This window comes from Musa acuminata, chromosome BXJ1-5 (genome assembly GCF_036884655.1).
Source record: "Musa acuminata AAA Group cultivar baxijiao chromosome BXJ1-5, Cavendish_Baxijiao_AAA, whole genome shotgun sequence".
NCBI lineage: Eukaryota > Viridiplantae > Streptophyta > Magnoliopsida > Zingiberales > Musaceae > Musa > Musa acuminata.
The window spans coordinates 2,527,709-2,543,827 of NC_088331.1; the positions used below are offsets into that span (position 1 = coordinate 2,527,709).

The 16,119-nt window shown below is 37.1% G+C and overlaps 2 protein-coding genes across 5 annotated transcripts; both read right to left on the bottom strand.

Moving 5' to 3' along the window:
- Positions 1–472: 472 nt before the first annotated feature.
- Positions 473–4,565, bottom strand: LOC135581598 (6-phosphogluconate dehydrogenase, decarboxylating 1-like). 4 transcript variants are annotated; one of them, XM_065181560.1, is made up of 2 exons: positions 4,407–4,565; positions 473–2,137 (listed from the first exon to the last, which is right to left on the bottom strand). In XM_065181560.1, the coding sequence occupies exon 2, from the start codon at positions 2,128–2,130 to the stop codon at positions 676–678; it is 1,455 nt and encodes a 484-aa protein (XP_065037632.1). In that variant the 5' UTR covers positions 2,131–2,137; positions 4,407–4,565; the 3' UTR covers positions 473–675. The 4 variants fall into 4 exon arrangements, with proteins under 4 accessions (XP_065037632.1, XP_065037633.1, XP_065037630.1 ...); XM_065181561.1 differs by lacking the exon at positions 4,407–4,565 and adding an exon at positions 4,378–4,401; XM_065181558.1 differs by lacking the exon at positions 4,407–4,565 and adding an exon at positions 4,216–4,364.
- A 1,246-nt stretch (positions 4,566–5,811) lies between these two features.
- LOC103983844 (26S proteasome non-ATPase regulatory subunit 13 homolog B) lies at positions 5,812–16,111 on the bottom strand. Its single transcript, XM_009401154.3, has 6 exons — positions 15,811–16,111; positions 13,390–13,836; positions 8,925–9,005; positions 7,564–7,760; positions 7,333–7,432; positions 5,812–6,314 (listed from the first exon to the last, which is right to left on the bottom strand). Exons 1-6 carry the CDS (start codon positions 15,961–15,963, stop codon positions 6,129–6,131), a joined length of 1,164 nt encoding a protein of 387 aa, XP_009399429.2. The 5' UTR covers positions 15,964–16,111; the 3' UTR covers positions 5,812–6,128.
- Between the last annotated feature and the right edge of the window lie 8 nt (positions 16,112–16,119).

The following is a 16,119-nucleotide window of genomic DNA, read 5'->3' on the forward strand; positions in this document are numbered from 1 at the left end:
TTCTTGCTAGATTTTTCTATGAAATTGAAGCTCTATAATCGAATTAGGACATAAATTCATATTAAAATTTTAAAATGTGCTCTGCTAAATGTTGAAATATATAGTAGATTTTACATCAACTCATGCTTATGTTTTTGTAGCCAACTTAGTAGTATAATTTTATTATTAGGTCATATTAATGTAATGTAATTTTATTAGGATTTTTTAATAATTAGTAATTATTAGAATTAGCAGATCAAGATTTTGTCTTCAGAAAATCATATAAATGGTAATTATGATTTCTTCTGACATAGAATTTGTCTTCAGGAAAAAGTACAAAGTATTTTTTTTCTTTTATAAAAATAAATGACAAGAAGAACTTTGTAACTCAATGAAAAATTGGTCTTTCGTCACAAAAATAGGCGAAACCAACAAGAATACTTAGCTGAATCATTGAACTCCTTTCACCATGACATTAGATGACCCAAAGACATTGGTGACCGGCCTTCGAATGAAGACCGTTGGAATTGCATTCTTAGAAATGTAAATAGTTTAATGGGTTATCAGGTCCCAATATTGGACATTATTTTGCTCAAATAACAAAGAGTTTGCTCACTCCAAAGGTTCTAAAAACCCAAAGTACTACTACTACTAACACACTTGACTCTTGAGGAAAAAGAACTCGTTAACATGGTCTCAGATCTTTGACTGTTTCGCGATCTTGAACCATTCAGTGTGGAAAGATCCAGGCATGTCGACCCTCTCGTACGTATGCGCTCCGAAGTAATCTCTCTGAGCTTGGACCAAATTGGCAGAAACCCTCTCCCTCCTGTAGGTGTCAAAATAAGCTAGACTAGTAGACATACCCGGAGTGCTTATGCCATGGTTGATAGCAAGACAGACAACTCTGCGCCAAGCAGACTGGCGATCTAATATCTCCTTTGCAAACTCGGGATCCACCAGGAGGTTGGATAGTTCTGGGTTCCGATCATAGGCCTTCTTGATACTGTCCAAGAAAATTGCACGGATAATGCAACCTCCCTTCCATATCCTTGCAAGTTCACCCAGCTTTAGATCCCATCCCTTCTCGGTGCTCTTCGCTCTAATCAGGTTCATGCCTTGTGCATAGCTACAAATCTTTGAGGCATAAAGAGCTTGCCTCACGTCATCGATCAACTTAGCCTTGTCGACAGGCTTGCTTTCCAAGACATCGCTGAATCCACCAGACTGAAAAACCTTAGCAGCTTGGACTCTTTCTTCTTTTAGTCCACTAAGAAACCTGGAATCCAAAGATGCTGCAATTGTTGGAGCAGCCACTGATAATTCAGCTGCTTGTTGCACGGTCCATTTACCAGTACCTTTCATCCCGGTCTTGTCCAAGACTTTATCGACCAGATGGCCATCACCCTTGTCATCCTTGACCCCAAAAATGTCAGCTGTGATCTCGATCAAGAAGCTAAGAAGCTCCCCTTTGTTCCATTCAGAGAAAACATGCTGCAACTCATCATTGGTGAGCTTCCCCACAGATTTCAGTACATCATAAGCTTCAGCAATCAGTTGCATGTCTCCATACTCGATTCCATTATGAATCATCTTTACAAAATTGCCAGAACCTCCTTTGCCTATGTATGTAACACAGGGGCCACTGTCCGGTACCTGAGCAGCTACCTTGAGAAGAATGTCTTCTATGTACCTAAAAGCCTCATACGAACCTCCAGGCATCAATGAAGGACCATTTCGTGCACCTTCCTCTCCACCAGAGACTCCCATTCCAAGATAGAGGAGACCAAGTTCGGCCATTGCCTTTTCGCGCCTCTCTGTGTTCTCATACCACTCGTTGCCCCCATCGATTATACAATCACCCTTTTCCAAGTGAGCTGAAAGTGTGGCGATGGTTTGATCCACCGGTGCACCAGCTTTCACGAGCATGATAATGACACGGGGCTTTTGTATCGAGTTGACAAAGGATGCAGGATCATGGAATCCATAAACTGGAAGGTTTCCTTCGACTTTGGCACGTTCAACAGTCTCATCAACTTTTGAGGTGGTCCGGTTGTACACAGATATAGGAAAGCCTTTTTCAGCTATGTTCAAGGCTAGATTTTGCCCCATGACAGCAAGACCAGCAAGGCCAATTCTTGTGAGAGCCATGTTTAACCTGGTATGAAATTTTGATGGGAGTTTGAGAAAGCATAAACATATTTAGCGAAAAAAATAAAACTAACATAAACATGTAGAGCTCATAAATCTTATCATGCTTTTTGTAGATATGTGGGGTTTTTCTTACCAAGTTAGATGCAAACATTATAAAATGCAGATGAAAAGGATATTCCCCGACATACTAGAAAATTCCAGGTGAAACATTGGATTGAGAAAATTAATGTGAAGTCAATGGAAAGATTGGAAGTTTTGTTGACAACTCAAGAAGCCAGTTTCCAATGCCAGATAAGATATAATAGAATGTTCTAATAGAACAGAAAAGAATTATTACACTCCGAAACTGATTAAAACTGGAGAGAAAACCTCATAATAGCCGAGACAAGGCAGCTGTGTTTGGAGGCACCCAAATCAAGTATTTATGTCCCAAGTAAAAAGAGAATTTGCACCAAAAAGATGCTTCAAGTGAAATAGAATACAAACTCCTAGACCACTTTCTTTTATCCTCACAAAAAACATAGTTGAACACTTGAACTACAACTAGATCAATCACCATAATTTGTAGGCCCCACATGGTTTCATTTAGATCCTAGTAAGAATGTTAGACAAATCTATCATCATATACTAAATAAAAGACGGTGAGTTTACCAGTTTTTTTATTCAATCAGGATAGAGGTTCTAGAACATGTATCGACACATATATGTAAAAAATGAACAAAGAACGTAATAACAGTGAGCTTCTATGCATCATTCATACATCTAATTCTATGAAGCATAAGAACCACAAAAGACAGTCCTATTCCTTAACAAAACACAGCCTACAGCCAAAAGAGAAGAACCAAAAAACAAACAAAAACATATAGCATAAAGTAATTAGGTTCTGAAAAAATTACAAAAAGTGTCTAACATAGAACTTAGCAGAATGCAAGTTCCATTTGCTATCTCAACCAAACAGAAGTCACTACTTCTTTATTCCATAGTATTTAAAGAAAAAGGAAAGGAAATATAGGGGAGAGGGAACTCAATGTCAGAAAAAGGAACATTTTGTTGTAATAAGAAGAAACCCAAACAGGATCACAATGTAAAAGGAATGAGACTATGATCCAATAAGTAATCAATATGAGCTTCTAAATTAATTCAACATATGAAACCGAAGCAGCCATCACAGGCTTTTTCACCTTTTGTTGTGATTTGTCATCAGGACCAAATGTACGTCTGGATCTAAAACCAACTTTTAGATACTATCAACCAAGGTTCATAATTTCGTGAATCGATACTAAAGGCTTGAATCAATATCGTACCAGTCCATATGGATGGACAAGTGTCACCGGTTACATGGATACATATCAAGTTTTGGAAAAAAAACTGAAAATTTTTAAAAAATTGACAAATTGACTGAGTACAAGATGGTACAGGACCGGCATACCGGACAGTATAAGCCTTGTACCGGATGGTACAAGGCCTATACCTGGCATACCACCCAATTTACCCTGACCTGCATATATGTATGTGTCGGACCCATAAACTACAAACCTTGCTATCAAGAAACAACAAGATCTTCTCCCTGAATTATATTAAACAGCACTAAACATACTGGAGGCATGGAATGAGACTATGGTCCAATAAGTAATCCATATGAACTTCTAAATGAATCCAGCACCATAACCAGAAGTAGCAAGCAGAGGCTGTTTTTGTCTTTTGTTCTAATTTGTCATCAGAAACAAATGTATGTTTGGATCCAAAACCAACTTTTTGATGCTATCAAGCAACAACAAGATCTTCTCCCCGATCCATATTATACCTAAACATACTGATGTCATGGACAAGCCACAGGAGCCTATATGCTGGAACAGCAACAGGTTGGTCAAGGAAAGTGAAATAGAAAGAAGAAATCAACAAACTTTATCAGCCGACAAGATCCGAAGATACTGATAATCATATTACTAGTAGATCTCCAAATCCGACTAGTAAAAACCCCAAAAGATTATCGCGTAAAAGTAGATAAAACGCAAACAAACGAATAATTTCTCGCCTAAATGACACGGACACTCTGTGAGACAAAGAAAAACGGAACCCTACACGAAATTTCTGATAACACCCAAACCAAAGCGCTCGTCTTCGATGAGCACTACACCGAAATCACAACAAAAAGAGATCTTTCCAAAACTCGTGGCCAAGCGAAGCCCATCAAACATGAAAGCACCAAAATCTAACAGATTCAAATGTGAGCTAATAACAGACCTGAGAAGAGAGAGAAAAAGAGATCAAACCTGGGTAGTGTTTCCCTCACAAGCGATCCCAGTTAGGTGAGGGAGAGGTTTCCGGGGGCAGCCTACATAAATAGAGGGCACACCACACACCACACCCTACACCCTCTATTTCATGTTTCTTTTCCCGTCGTTAATTTGGTCAAAGTCAAAAAGTCAAAGACAGGCATGATTTAGCATTGTGATTTCACATAATCGCGGCTGCTCAATTTCCTTATGAATTGCGGTTGGTGGAGTCGGTGAGCGATGGAATCAAAGGCCCCCGCTGCATCTCTTCACCTAACTACGGGATTCAAGGACTCTTCCAAGGTGGGAATTGGCTTCGACCAGGTTACGGTTTCAACACGGAGGAGATCGGGTTGACATTGCTGGCCCAAGGTGCGTAAAAGGGTGGACTTTTCAATGTCATATTTATGTTAACCGTCTGTGATCTTAATGTTCACGATGGCAAGTCTATGCCTAGTCGAAATGGCCTCTTATTATGTGCGATCCAAGTCAACCTAGTTAACCGGAGGCAAGTGAGATCAGTGGTTACGATATAAGATTCTGTCGGCGACAAATCTACCGGGGCTGCCAAGGGAGAGTCGTGGAGGGCACGTGGCTCTCGTGGTTAGGTAGGCGAGGGAGAGAGAAAGAGGTTGGTGATGGCGGCGGTTGGTGGACCGGGAAAATAAAATAAAAAGACAATTTTTTGTTGCCGCTCGCAATAATAGGAGATAAATAAGCGTATAGATTAGGGAAGGAGGTTTCTCCAATTATTGTATAGGTCGAGTTATGATCTTTCAATTCAAGTTCATTCATAATACTGCTATTATCATCATCAAATCATTGGTCAAATCATTGATTAAATAGGACATATATATATATATATATATATATATATATATACACACACAAAAGGTGTGATTCATGCCATTTATGCCTTTTCAAATGTTTAGGTCAATATCCTCCTAATTTATTCTCCTACCGAAATCCTCGTTCCAGACTAATGTTTTAGGTGTAAACAAGTGAGCAAACACCAACACCTTCTTCATATCTATAAAGAATTTTAGATTGGATTTATATCCATCACCTGAAGCTACTCAGCCGAAATAGTTTGGGAAGCTTCATGCAAGAATAGGTGGAACCAAGAACGAAGACGTGTACTATCTTTACATAACAATCTTATAGTGAACACAGGCGTAGTTACTTAACAATCATACAAGATAAGAAAAGAAGCAGTAGAATAGTATGGAGATCTCCAAGACAACAATCATAGAGATTCATAATTTTGAGTGTCGGACCATGATGCAGTATTGTGATACCAGTATAAGATTGGAGATCATGCCAGACTTTTAGAAACGACAATCACAAACCAAACGAGTAAAACGGGGAGAGCATGAGAACACGAGAATTATTTTCCAGCATAGAAGCTCAACAGGCATCATTCCTTAATCACAAAATAAATAAATTATCTGAATCTGAAACCACTCAAGTATTAGAGACAGTTTATATATCGTTACGATTGCAAGGCGTGTTTGGAGTTCGAAATACTCTAAACAATGAAAAGGAAAGAAAAACATAACTCAGCCAGCATTCAGCTGCTAACCCCTCGTGCAAAGTTTATCAAGGAAATAAGAGAGGTAGCACCCCAATAATGGCAGGACCAATGTTTCCTTTTCTGAGGTCTTCTGAGCTGGGCCATGTTACATCAGGATTGTCGAACAGCTGATGTTAAAATGCAGATCATGAACCCACCAGGTCAGGTGTCTCGGCTTCGACGGTTGACAAGGCTGTCCGCACCTTTTGCACCCAGCCATCCAAACGATCATGCAAAGATTTGATTTGTGTAATCCCCAGAACTCTTGGCTGCACCCATGAGACATATACTGTGCCCTCGACTTGATCTATTATGCCTTCAATAAGATGAACCTGTAGCAAGCTCCCCACAAATTACTCTAGTTCGACGAATGTATTCAATGCAGTAGCAAGACTCAGCCAAATTCAAACTGACATTTGCTAACCAACTAAATGTTCCAAAAAAGATTATTTTTTTTCAGGATATATTATGGTGCTTCAACTTAGAGCTTCAGAGCAGGCTAAAATTCGGTTTTCTTCAAAGATTCAATTGAGAATATTGGAAACTAGCAGAGGCTAATATAATGCTTACCTTCACACTCCTATTGACCAACCCAACCACGAAACCTATAGTAGGAAACCAGTGATTTGCTATTTTTCCTGTTTACTGCATACATTTTACCAAGGTAAATCTTAACAAAGACAGTGCTATGACAAGTGGCACAATCCATGAATAATGAATTTTTTTTTCTCCTTGTCGCATATGCTGACAAGGCCAGTAACAGAGTTCTGGTGGACCTCTAATTGTGCACCCACATGACTCTTTTAATACCCACAAAAAAAATATGACTCTGATCATGTTTAACAAACATGTTAAAAGTTAATTCTAAAAAGTACATAGAGAAATCTAATGTCAGTGAGCTGAGAAGCTCCAAGTCATCAACAAATATGAAGAAAAGAAGCTAATGCATTATCTACAAATTAGTAAGAAATGTTTTATTCAAAATGAAGAAAATGCAGAACAGACACTAATGTAGCAATCAGAAAAGTAACAGAGAGCACCTTGTAAATTCAGTAGAAATTGTGAAATAATCAAGAATAATTAAATTCCTTCAGAAACCTAGTGAATCCAAAAAGAGAATACATTTATTTTCCTACCACGATACATTTCTAGAGATCAACTGCACATCTAAAGGAGTTGAATTACATGTTATGGAAACAAGTTACCCATTACCACTATACATTACCATAGTTCTGCATGCCAAAAGAATGGAAAGGGAGAAGAAACATGAGAAGCTGTAGTTATTAAATTTGTTCCAAATTTGATGTTAACAGAATCAAAAGCAAGGGTGAGACACAAGATTAGACTTACGGAAAGGGCTTTCATAAGAAGATATTCCACATCTTCAATAGAAAGTTTAGTTTGCTCAGCAATAATACTTAATGGAATGGTTCGATCCTCAGATGGCCGACTGCATAAAATTGATAATATCAATATGGTAATGATTGAAAAAGTATTAATGACACATAAAATAGAAGAGAAAGAGAGCATAAGAAGTACTAACAAAGATCCTAGATTAATTGATCATTGTGTAGTCCTCACCTGAAAATAATCTCCATCAAACACAAAATATTAATTTTTTCAAGTAACTTCCTCTCATTTTGTAAAAATGCAGGTTGTGCACTCAACTCAGCATTATGGATTCGGCATAGTTCTTGATAGCGAACCAGATTTCCAGAGTTAAATGCCTGAAGAATATGGTAAAGCCACTCCACTTTTGTTCCAATAAGAATGTTGATCTGCAAGGCATCAGGATATCAGAAATGTAACTTGAGATGGTACATTCCAATTAAGGTAATTCTGAGATAAAAAGAGGAACTGTTTAAATATACCCATGTGCAGAACCTAGAAGAAACTGTACGTATGAGTAGAAAATAACCAACAAAAATATTGACACATTATCTTAGTCTTTGCATTAAGATCTCATTTAAGTTCCACTTTTAAACAGAAAGAATTCATCTGTCTGTTCAGAGAGTTCAAAAAATCATATACAATACTAGGCTTAGAAAAAAATGATCAAGTTGATATCAGTGAACACAAAATTCAATCTAAAACTCTATCTGATCAACCATTACGTAATTAGTCTGGAGTATCTGGTGTAATTTCCATTGAGCACTCTCAGACTGCCTAATGTCCCGAACGAACAAACCCACCTTCTAGAGAACAGTGAATTTTGAATATCTTAGGTAATTTGACCATATTTTAGTCCAACATATTAATTCATTCAATTCATATCATCATTTCTTCTCAAATGAAGCTCCCCAATAATATCAGCTGGTCTTTCTGATAACACTCTTCTAGTCAGACTTGCAACTAGCCAAAAATTTACCATGGAAAATATTTATACTAATTATACTGAAACAACCTTTCAGAAATACCTGGCTTTCTACCAAACAGCAGTGTCATTCTAGTTCAATACAAAAAGGAAAAGGAGAACAGCCACTTTTAGTAATTAGTGTCATCTCTTTATAAGCTCAGTGTTGTTTACCTCTTAAATTGAGCACTACTTGCCTCAAACAACCTCATTCTAGGCAGTGACACAAACCAGATATACCAGTCCATAACTTATAACCCTACAGGATTGGTTCAGGCATATAAACACATGATCAATCACTCAAGTGCTAAAGACATGCTGATGAGCTATTCATGACCACCATAGTCTTTGGCCTAATCCATAAACATCATCCACAAAGCAAAGAAGAAATAAATGTGGGCAATTAAACAAACAATCAAGATTTGATGATGTATCCCAACGAATAAATCAATAAACAAACAGTCAACATTGATTGTTTAAATGAGCGATTCAAAGTTTAAATCCATAACATCTGAATGGGTTTCTTCAACTCAATAGAAACAAGTAATTGACTATATTATACAAAACAGTATCTAAAGATTTCTCTTACAATTGGATGGGCAAGCAATTCCCCAAAGTTGTATATATTATCTCCCAGCAATGCAGAAAGGGAAAGGTCAAAGGCCAAATCCTGAAAAATAGGAAATAAGCAGAATTGAAGCACAAGCATTGATAAACCAAAATACTGCTTTAACATTTCCAAAAGAAGACACTGAAATTCTCATAATCAAAGAATTATAAGATATTCTGGAAGATCGGTAAAAGAGGTAATTTATCTGAGCCAGATTTATCTTAACTATTAGGATTAACTAAAGAAGCAAGAAAATAAAAAATTCTTCTAGACAATAGATCAATAGCATACTGGATGTGAATTAAAAATTTGTAATATGATGATCAACCAAAAAATTTGTAAAAATTTGTATAATTCCTGACTTGTTCATAGAAAAGGAAAACATTTTTTTGCTTTTATCAGTAAACGCATATCCTACCATAGTAACTGTTATTTTGAACAAGCTGACACCAATGTTCCATGTATAGACAACAGTTTGTTTAACAGTATTTTGAGATTTAATATTTATATATTAATTAAAAACACTATTAATTGATGGATTTTAAATCCCTACCACTATTGTGGAACATAAAGTCAATAGTTTATAACCCAGAAGTAAAATACATTTTGTGATAAAACCCACAGAAATCGTTCTCCTCCTTTTTTACCTACTCAATCCGATCTATGTGAATAATGAGAGTAATTATGACAATTTTTTCTTCTACTTTTGTTGTACTTCAGCCATATCAGAATAGCTAAGTGGTGCCTCCACATGCGGGGTAGACCGACTAACAAAGTTTGAACATATGTACATATATCTTTCCAATAAATTCATACTTTGTTGCAACTAAACCCCTCCTATCACATCCGTCCAAGCAATGACATTAGTTAAGTCTCTAGGACACTTTTCCAATGAAAAATCCATTCTCTCAATACTACTTTAATCATTACTACTATCACACCATCATATGACATATCAGTCCAAACTCATGATTGGGTCAGACTTTTGACTATAAAGGTTTCAAGACTTTTGTCAATCAAGACATGCAATGCAGATAATAAGTTTGGCTAATTTGTAGTTCTCTATCACAGTTATCAAGGAAATGAGAGTTGCAAACTTCTGCTATATGTTTGATCATGAACTTTTATATTATGTTGTAGAAAAATCATAAAGTCACAGGCAACAATTTCTTTTTTTAACCCCTTAATTTACATTATCCTATCCTCATTCCTTGCCCCTACACGTTCTTTCCATTTCAGCCAATAACTTTCAACCCCTGGCTTCAAAAAGAGCATCTAAGATAACCACAAATTATCTTTATTTAGCATCAGCTTCATAGCAAAGAGCATAATCTTAGTATAATCAATTTACACTTCATAGCAAAGTAATTAACTTTCCACAGAAAGTAAATCATACTACATCTTAAACCTAAACATTTTCTAATACCTCAACTAAGGCCTAAAGTTCAAACAAAAGCTTCTTGTTTGGGGCAGTTGAAACTTAAACTGGACACAAAAAAAAACTCAATTTTCATCAAATAACTCATTTTTTCTTAGCTTTCTTTAGACATGGTAATGATTAAAGTATGTTAATCTAGTAAAAGCACAAACAACTTCACATAAATATATTAAAAACAGAATTTAGAAGTAAAACTAATTAGCTTTAGCTGGAACCAACTATGATCATGATTAACAGCATGAATAAATAATCAATTGTGACCGAGGGCCACCAACTAGCCAGAGCTGATAATCTAAGTCTTAGATCAGCATCAGCCATAGAAAGTGCATTTCAACTGAACCACATTGGTATCAGCTGAAACATCAAGTTGCACAAGGTACATAAAGTAGCATGTCTTGTATCTCTCACATGCCAATACATATGCATAATTATTAAGCTCAAGTGATATGCACTAGTTGTATCTGGTTCATCTTCAGCACATAAATATTATGCTAAAAGATGCAAAGGTTTCAAACCGCTCGAGGCACTTGCCCGAGGAATGTTCATACAACCAGCATCTTAATGCCTTAACATAGAAAATCCATCAGGAGTGTTCACTGGATCAATTTGAGCTAAATATATATCTGAGGCATTAACTTCTGAAGTAAAGACCAAGACTAATAATGTCATTTGGTCTAAAAACAGCCTATCTTCACAAACATAAATAACCTGCTCATTGAACTATTTGGTGGCTATGACAAGTGCAGATTGCTTGAGAAGTAAAAGAATGTTGTAGAACTATAAACCTGATTTTTTCACCTAGGTAAAACGCTGCAACAAGTCCAATAAAATTCCAGGAATTTACATAAATTTGAGACCAACAGAAACTTAAAAGAATTGAATCCACTGAGAAGCTCCAAGAAAAATGAAGGTGGATCATTGTGGAACAACAAATATAAGTTGATAAACTCATATATTTGATATTTTATGTGATCACACATGATCTTAATGGGCCCTGTGGGCCCACAAAGTCTGTAGGACTTTTACACAAAATATACTGATCAAACAATCAAATAACCAAAAACTACAGCCTTGCTCCTTTATGTCACTATGCAATTTTCAAGCACCATTATATAGTGGTAGTCCATAGAGCAAGTATATCACTAAACCAATTGAACACCATAAACCAAACCTATTAAGTTGAGATCAGTGATTTAAAAGGCGCTAAGCGTCAAAAGGCGCCAAGGTCCAAAAACGCCCGACGCGCTAAGCGCTTGCCCGAGCGAAGCGAGACGCTAAAATATAAAAATATATAATATAATTATTTAAATAAAAAATATGCTATTAAATTAAGAAAATCAGATACAAAATCACAATGTCACATTAATAAAAAATCTCAAAAATCAAAACAATAAAATTTTACATCAAATCTATTGAGTTGCTCTGAACACTTGCCATTTATTCTGAAACCTAACAATAATTTTAAATAAATAAAAATTAATAGTTTTAAAATCAAAATAATATATTATTAATCTAATAAATAAAAATACTATTATTAATATACAGTTAGCAGTATACTATTAATATACTGTTAACCGTATAGTGAGAAGAGTGTGAGAAGACCGAGGCTGCTGAGGCAACGGCAGTGGTAGCAGGCGACAGCCGTAGCTGGAGCGGGAGCGACGACGGCAACGGGAGCGACGAGCGGCAACAAGAGCAGCGAGCGACAACGAGAGCTGCGAACGACATTTGTGGCAGTGGCGAGTAGTCGGCGAGCAACAATTGTGGCAGTGGCGAGTAGCGACAATAGCGGCGAGCAGCGATAGTGGCAGCGACAGCAGAGAGCAATGACAGCGGAGAAGAAATCTCGGTAGCAAAATCGTGAGTGTTAGGGTTGGGGAAGTCGAGGAAATCGCGAGAGGGAGCATGATATCGGTGATTTAGTTGGTTCGATTGAACCAACTAAAGCACCAGAGACCAACCAAACCTAAATATCTGATTTGGTCGCTTGGTTTAACCCAGGTGCTCGCCCGAAGCGCTCGGTGCCTGGGCTCGGGCGAGCGCCCAGGCGGCGCCCCTCTTTGAAGCGCACCGCCTAAAAATGAAGCGAGGCGCTCGGGCCTTGCCTCGCCCGAGCACCTAGGCGATCGTCCGAGCACCTATTGTAATCACTAGTTGAAATTAAAAAAAAACAACCACCATGTATGCTATCATAAGATCTCATTATTCAATACATCTCATGTTCAAGATACCATAAATAAAGGTAAAAACGGGATAATTCTCATTGCCCAACTTAAATAAACCTTATTATCACTTGGCCATGTAAGTATTAGAGCATAATAACATGATAGTATGTCAAAACTGCTGAGGGAAAAGACTCCTCTAATTTTTCTATTCTTCTATAAAAAAAAATTAATAAGCAAAATTTTGGAAAACAACATATTATATGAAATACATGCTAATAAACTCTTCTGTCTACACTTCACAAGATAAATTAGTTGCACGAAGATCGATCAACCAAAATCAGAAGTGCCTCAACTCCACACGTATTAATGCAATTTTTCACATCTGTGCAAGCAGAAAAACTACATAGATATGACCATCAAGAAACTTAAGATTGTAACTTTGGGTACAGAACTTGTTACGGAACACAATGTTCACACTGTTCTCTTTCCTTTAGGTCAAGCTTATTCATTTAGGAGCACCTTTTATTTGAAACTTCCATCTAATGATTTTAAAGCTCAGACTTCTACTCCTAGTGAACTGTAGGAAAATGCATCTTCTGATCAAGATCTACCCTCTGTCATCAGCACCACCACCATCCTAACTCACATGAAAAGAAGTAACTAATGAAATCAAAAACATAGTTTCATGATCATGATGTATTGATCACATCCCATTTTCCTTCTCCAATACTAATAATATTAAATGACCAAATACATCAGTTATTAAATAACAGTGTTACATAATTGAAAAATTAATAGTTGCATCTTGAAGTTCATCAACGTAAGTAGTTAATCAACATACCAGCCTGAATGGCGCTGAAAGAGACTCTACTGAAGTGTAAGCCAAATAAAGAAGGGCGCTCTTGTAGAACTCCGCAAATTCTTGACGGGATTTATGATACTGAGAAGATATCCAATAATAGCTAGCATGAACAGTAGGATCAACATCAGTCATGCTGTCCAACATGCTCTTTCCCTCTTCCAAAAGCTTTTTGCACTCCTTTTGACTCCCTTTTTCAAGATTAAATGCGGCAATTTGCATTTTGACATATAGGATAGGTTCCTCAATCCGTAACTCTTTAGTAGCATGCAGTTTTTCAATTATGCCTTCAAGATAGCTAATTGCAGCTTCTTTTTCTGAATACTGACGTGAAATTACTCCAGCAAAGTGAGCTAGCTTCAGGAGATTGATTTTTGTCTCAAACTCCATAATGAAGTTATGATACAGCTGTATAAGAACATCACCCGCCTACAGAATGTAAAAGAAAAGGTTGTGTTACTCAGTTATACATTATACACAAAACTAGACTGAGAAGAATGAGGACAAAGACATGGGGAAATTGGCATAATAACCAATTAAGGTTGCTAGCAATACTGCTCTGGCAATGTAAAGAAATTACATTACTTTCTGAATCGTACAATTTGTTTATCATGAACAACACATGCAAACTAAGACAATTATCTTGACGGTATACCTAAAATAGATACTGTTATACTAAACTCAAGTACAACAACAATAACAATTAGAATGATGACACACTCACATAACTAAGAAAGCCCATACAACAGATGACTGAGCTGTTTGTGAAAGGGTGAAAGCTTGCAATACCATTCAAACCAAAATCCATATGCTGCTTCTGAATCAGAATAGAATGCTGCAAACTACATATAATGACATCACACAATATGTCAACAAGAACAACTATGTTGCACTTCAAAACAAAATCCTTACACTGTATGAATTAGGATCCCTCGAATTCATATGATTACATCAAAAGACAAGTCATACAAGGTCAACTGAGTTGCTCTAAGCAAGGATTGTTGAGGGAAGCTTGAGTTGACAACCATCGCTATTTGACCACTGAACTAGAAAAATGTCAAAGACTTCAGGGGCACTTTAAGGTTAAAAGCAAGATTAGAAGCATCACATCCAGTTAAATCAGATGCAGCCAAGGTAAATCAAGTAAAGACCTCCTAAGGTGTGCTTGAGTTTCTTCAACAGGCAGATGAACTTTTTTAATACCCATGTATGAAGCAGTTCCTTTCTTTGATATCTGCATCAGTAGAGATATACTCATCTTGTATTTGTTAAGGATAGTCATTCGCAGCCCTTCTATCCCGATTAAAGCATAGTCAAATCCTTATCAGTTACTTTCCTAGTACAAATTATTGATAGACTGACCAATTGATGATCAAAGTCAAATTGAATAACTGAAATCAAGAATCCAAACTATCTTAAACCTACACTTGAAATAATAGGCACCTTTTAAAGGGATTCATCTACCTGCTCTCATTGACACAAAACTGCGAGCAACAAACATTATAGATAGAAGATGGCCATGTTCACACCAAATATCCTTTTAATGGATCACTCTACCATCATAACGATCTTGATGACCTGATCAGATAGCTAAACAGAACAATCATGCGAAAGAGACACACCCATCAAAACTGGAACTTTGGTGATCAAAGAAACCAAGAGAGCATATGCAAGCTCAAGAAGAAAGCAAAAGAGATCTTATTTGCCAGGCACAAAAGCTAGAGATCTAGAACATTTTGAAAAATTGCTGTTTTTATTGGTCTCCTTACAAGAATAAATTCATAAATGTGTGTTACACACACATATGAACATAAATGTCTGTTCAGAATAGTTTTGTAGAACTGAATTCTTCAACCAATCACCGAATTATAAATTCAATAATTGCAAAGGTAAAATAAGATGACAACGGTATTATTATTCTAGAATAAGGCATCCTTGATACCTTAAAGTGCATCTACGAACTGAGAAGACAAGCACCCAGTAAAAAGAAAAAGAAAAAAAAAAGAGGTTCACCACTCACGACCTAGGACATGGTTGCCATCGTGTAATGCCACCTCAACCCTGTCGTTTATAGAGGAATTTCCAAGTAGGCAAAAAAAAAAAACCCATCAGCTTCAAAGAAAAATTGTTTGATCAATAAAGTCCTCGAGAACCATATTCTGCAAGTTTCATAGTTGCGAAGTTTTTCTCTACCTTGAATCGACTTTTTTTTCACATCAAACAACCAATCACGCGATGGATCAACGACACGTGAAAATTGGATAAGGAATCACCGGAAGAACGCAGATTGATCTCAAGATCCAGGGGAGAAGACAACAAAAGAGAAGATGAAAATACAAACAAACTGATGACTCGGAAACCTAGCAACGAACAAAGAAGAACAGAGTAGCAGCAGGGGACGACCTGGACTACAGCTAAGGCAACGAACTGCTCGAGCTTGACGGTGAGTTGATGCCACAACTTCCTCTGGTACAAATCCGCCAGGGCGTTGTACCAGTCCGCAAGCTCCGGCTGCGCGTCGCGCTGCGATTCTAGATACTGGAGCGCTCCCGCCATTGATGGACCGATCGTGCTCCTCCCAAGTAGAAATCGGTGCGACGCCGGACGAAATCTTTAAACCCTAGTTCCGCCTGTTCTTCGGTTCGATTCTTTTCTTTGCCCTTTCTCGGCTGTGCCTCTCTCTTTATTTCCAACAACAATTACGCCCTTGAG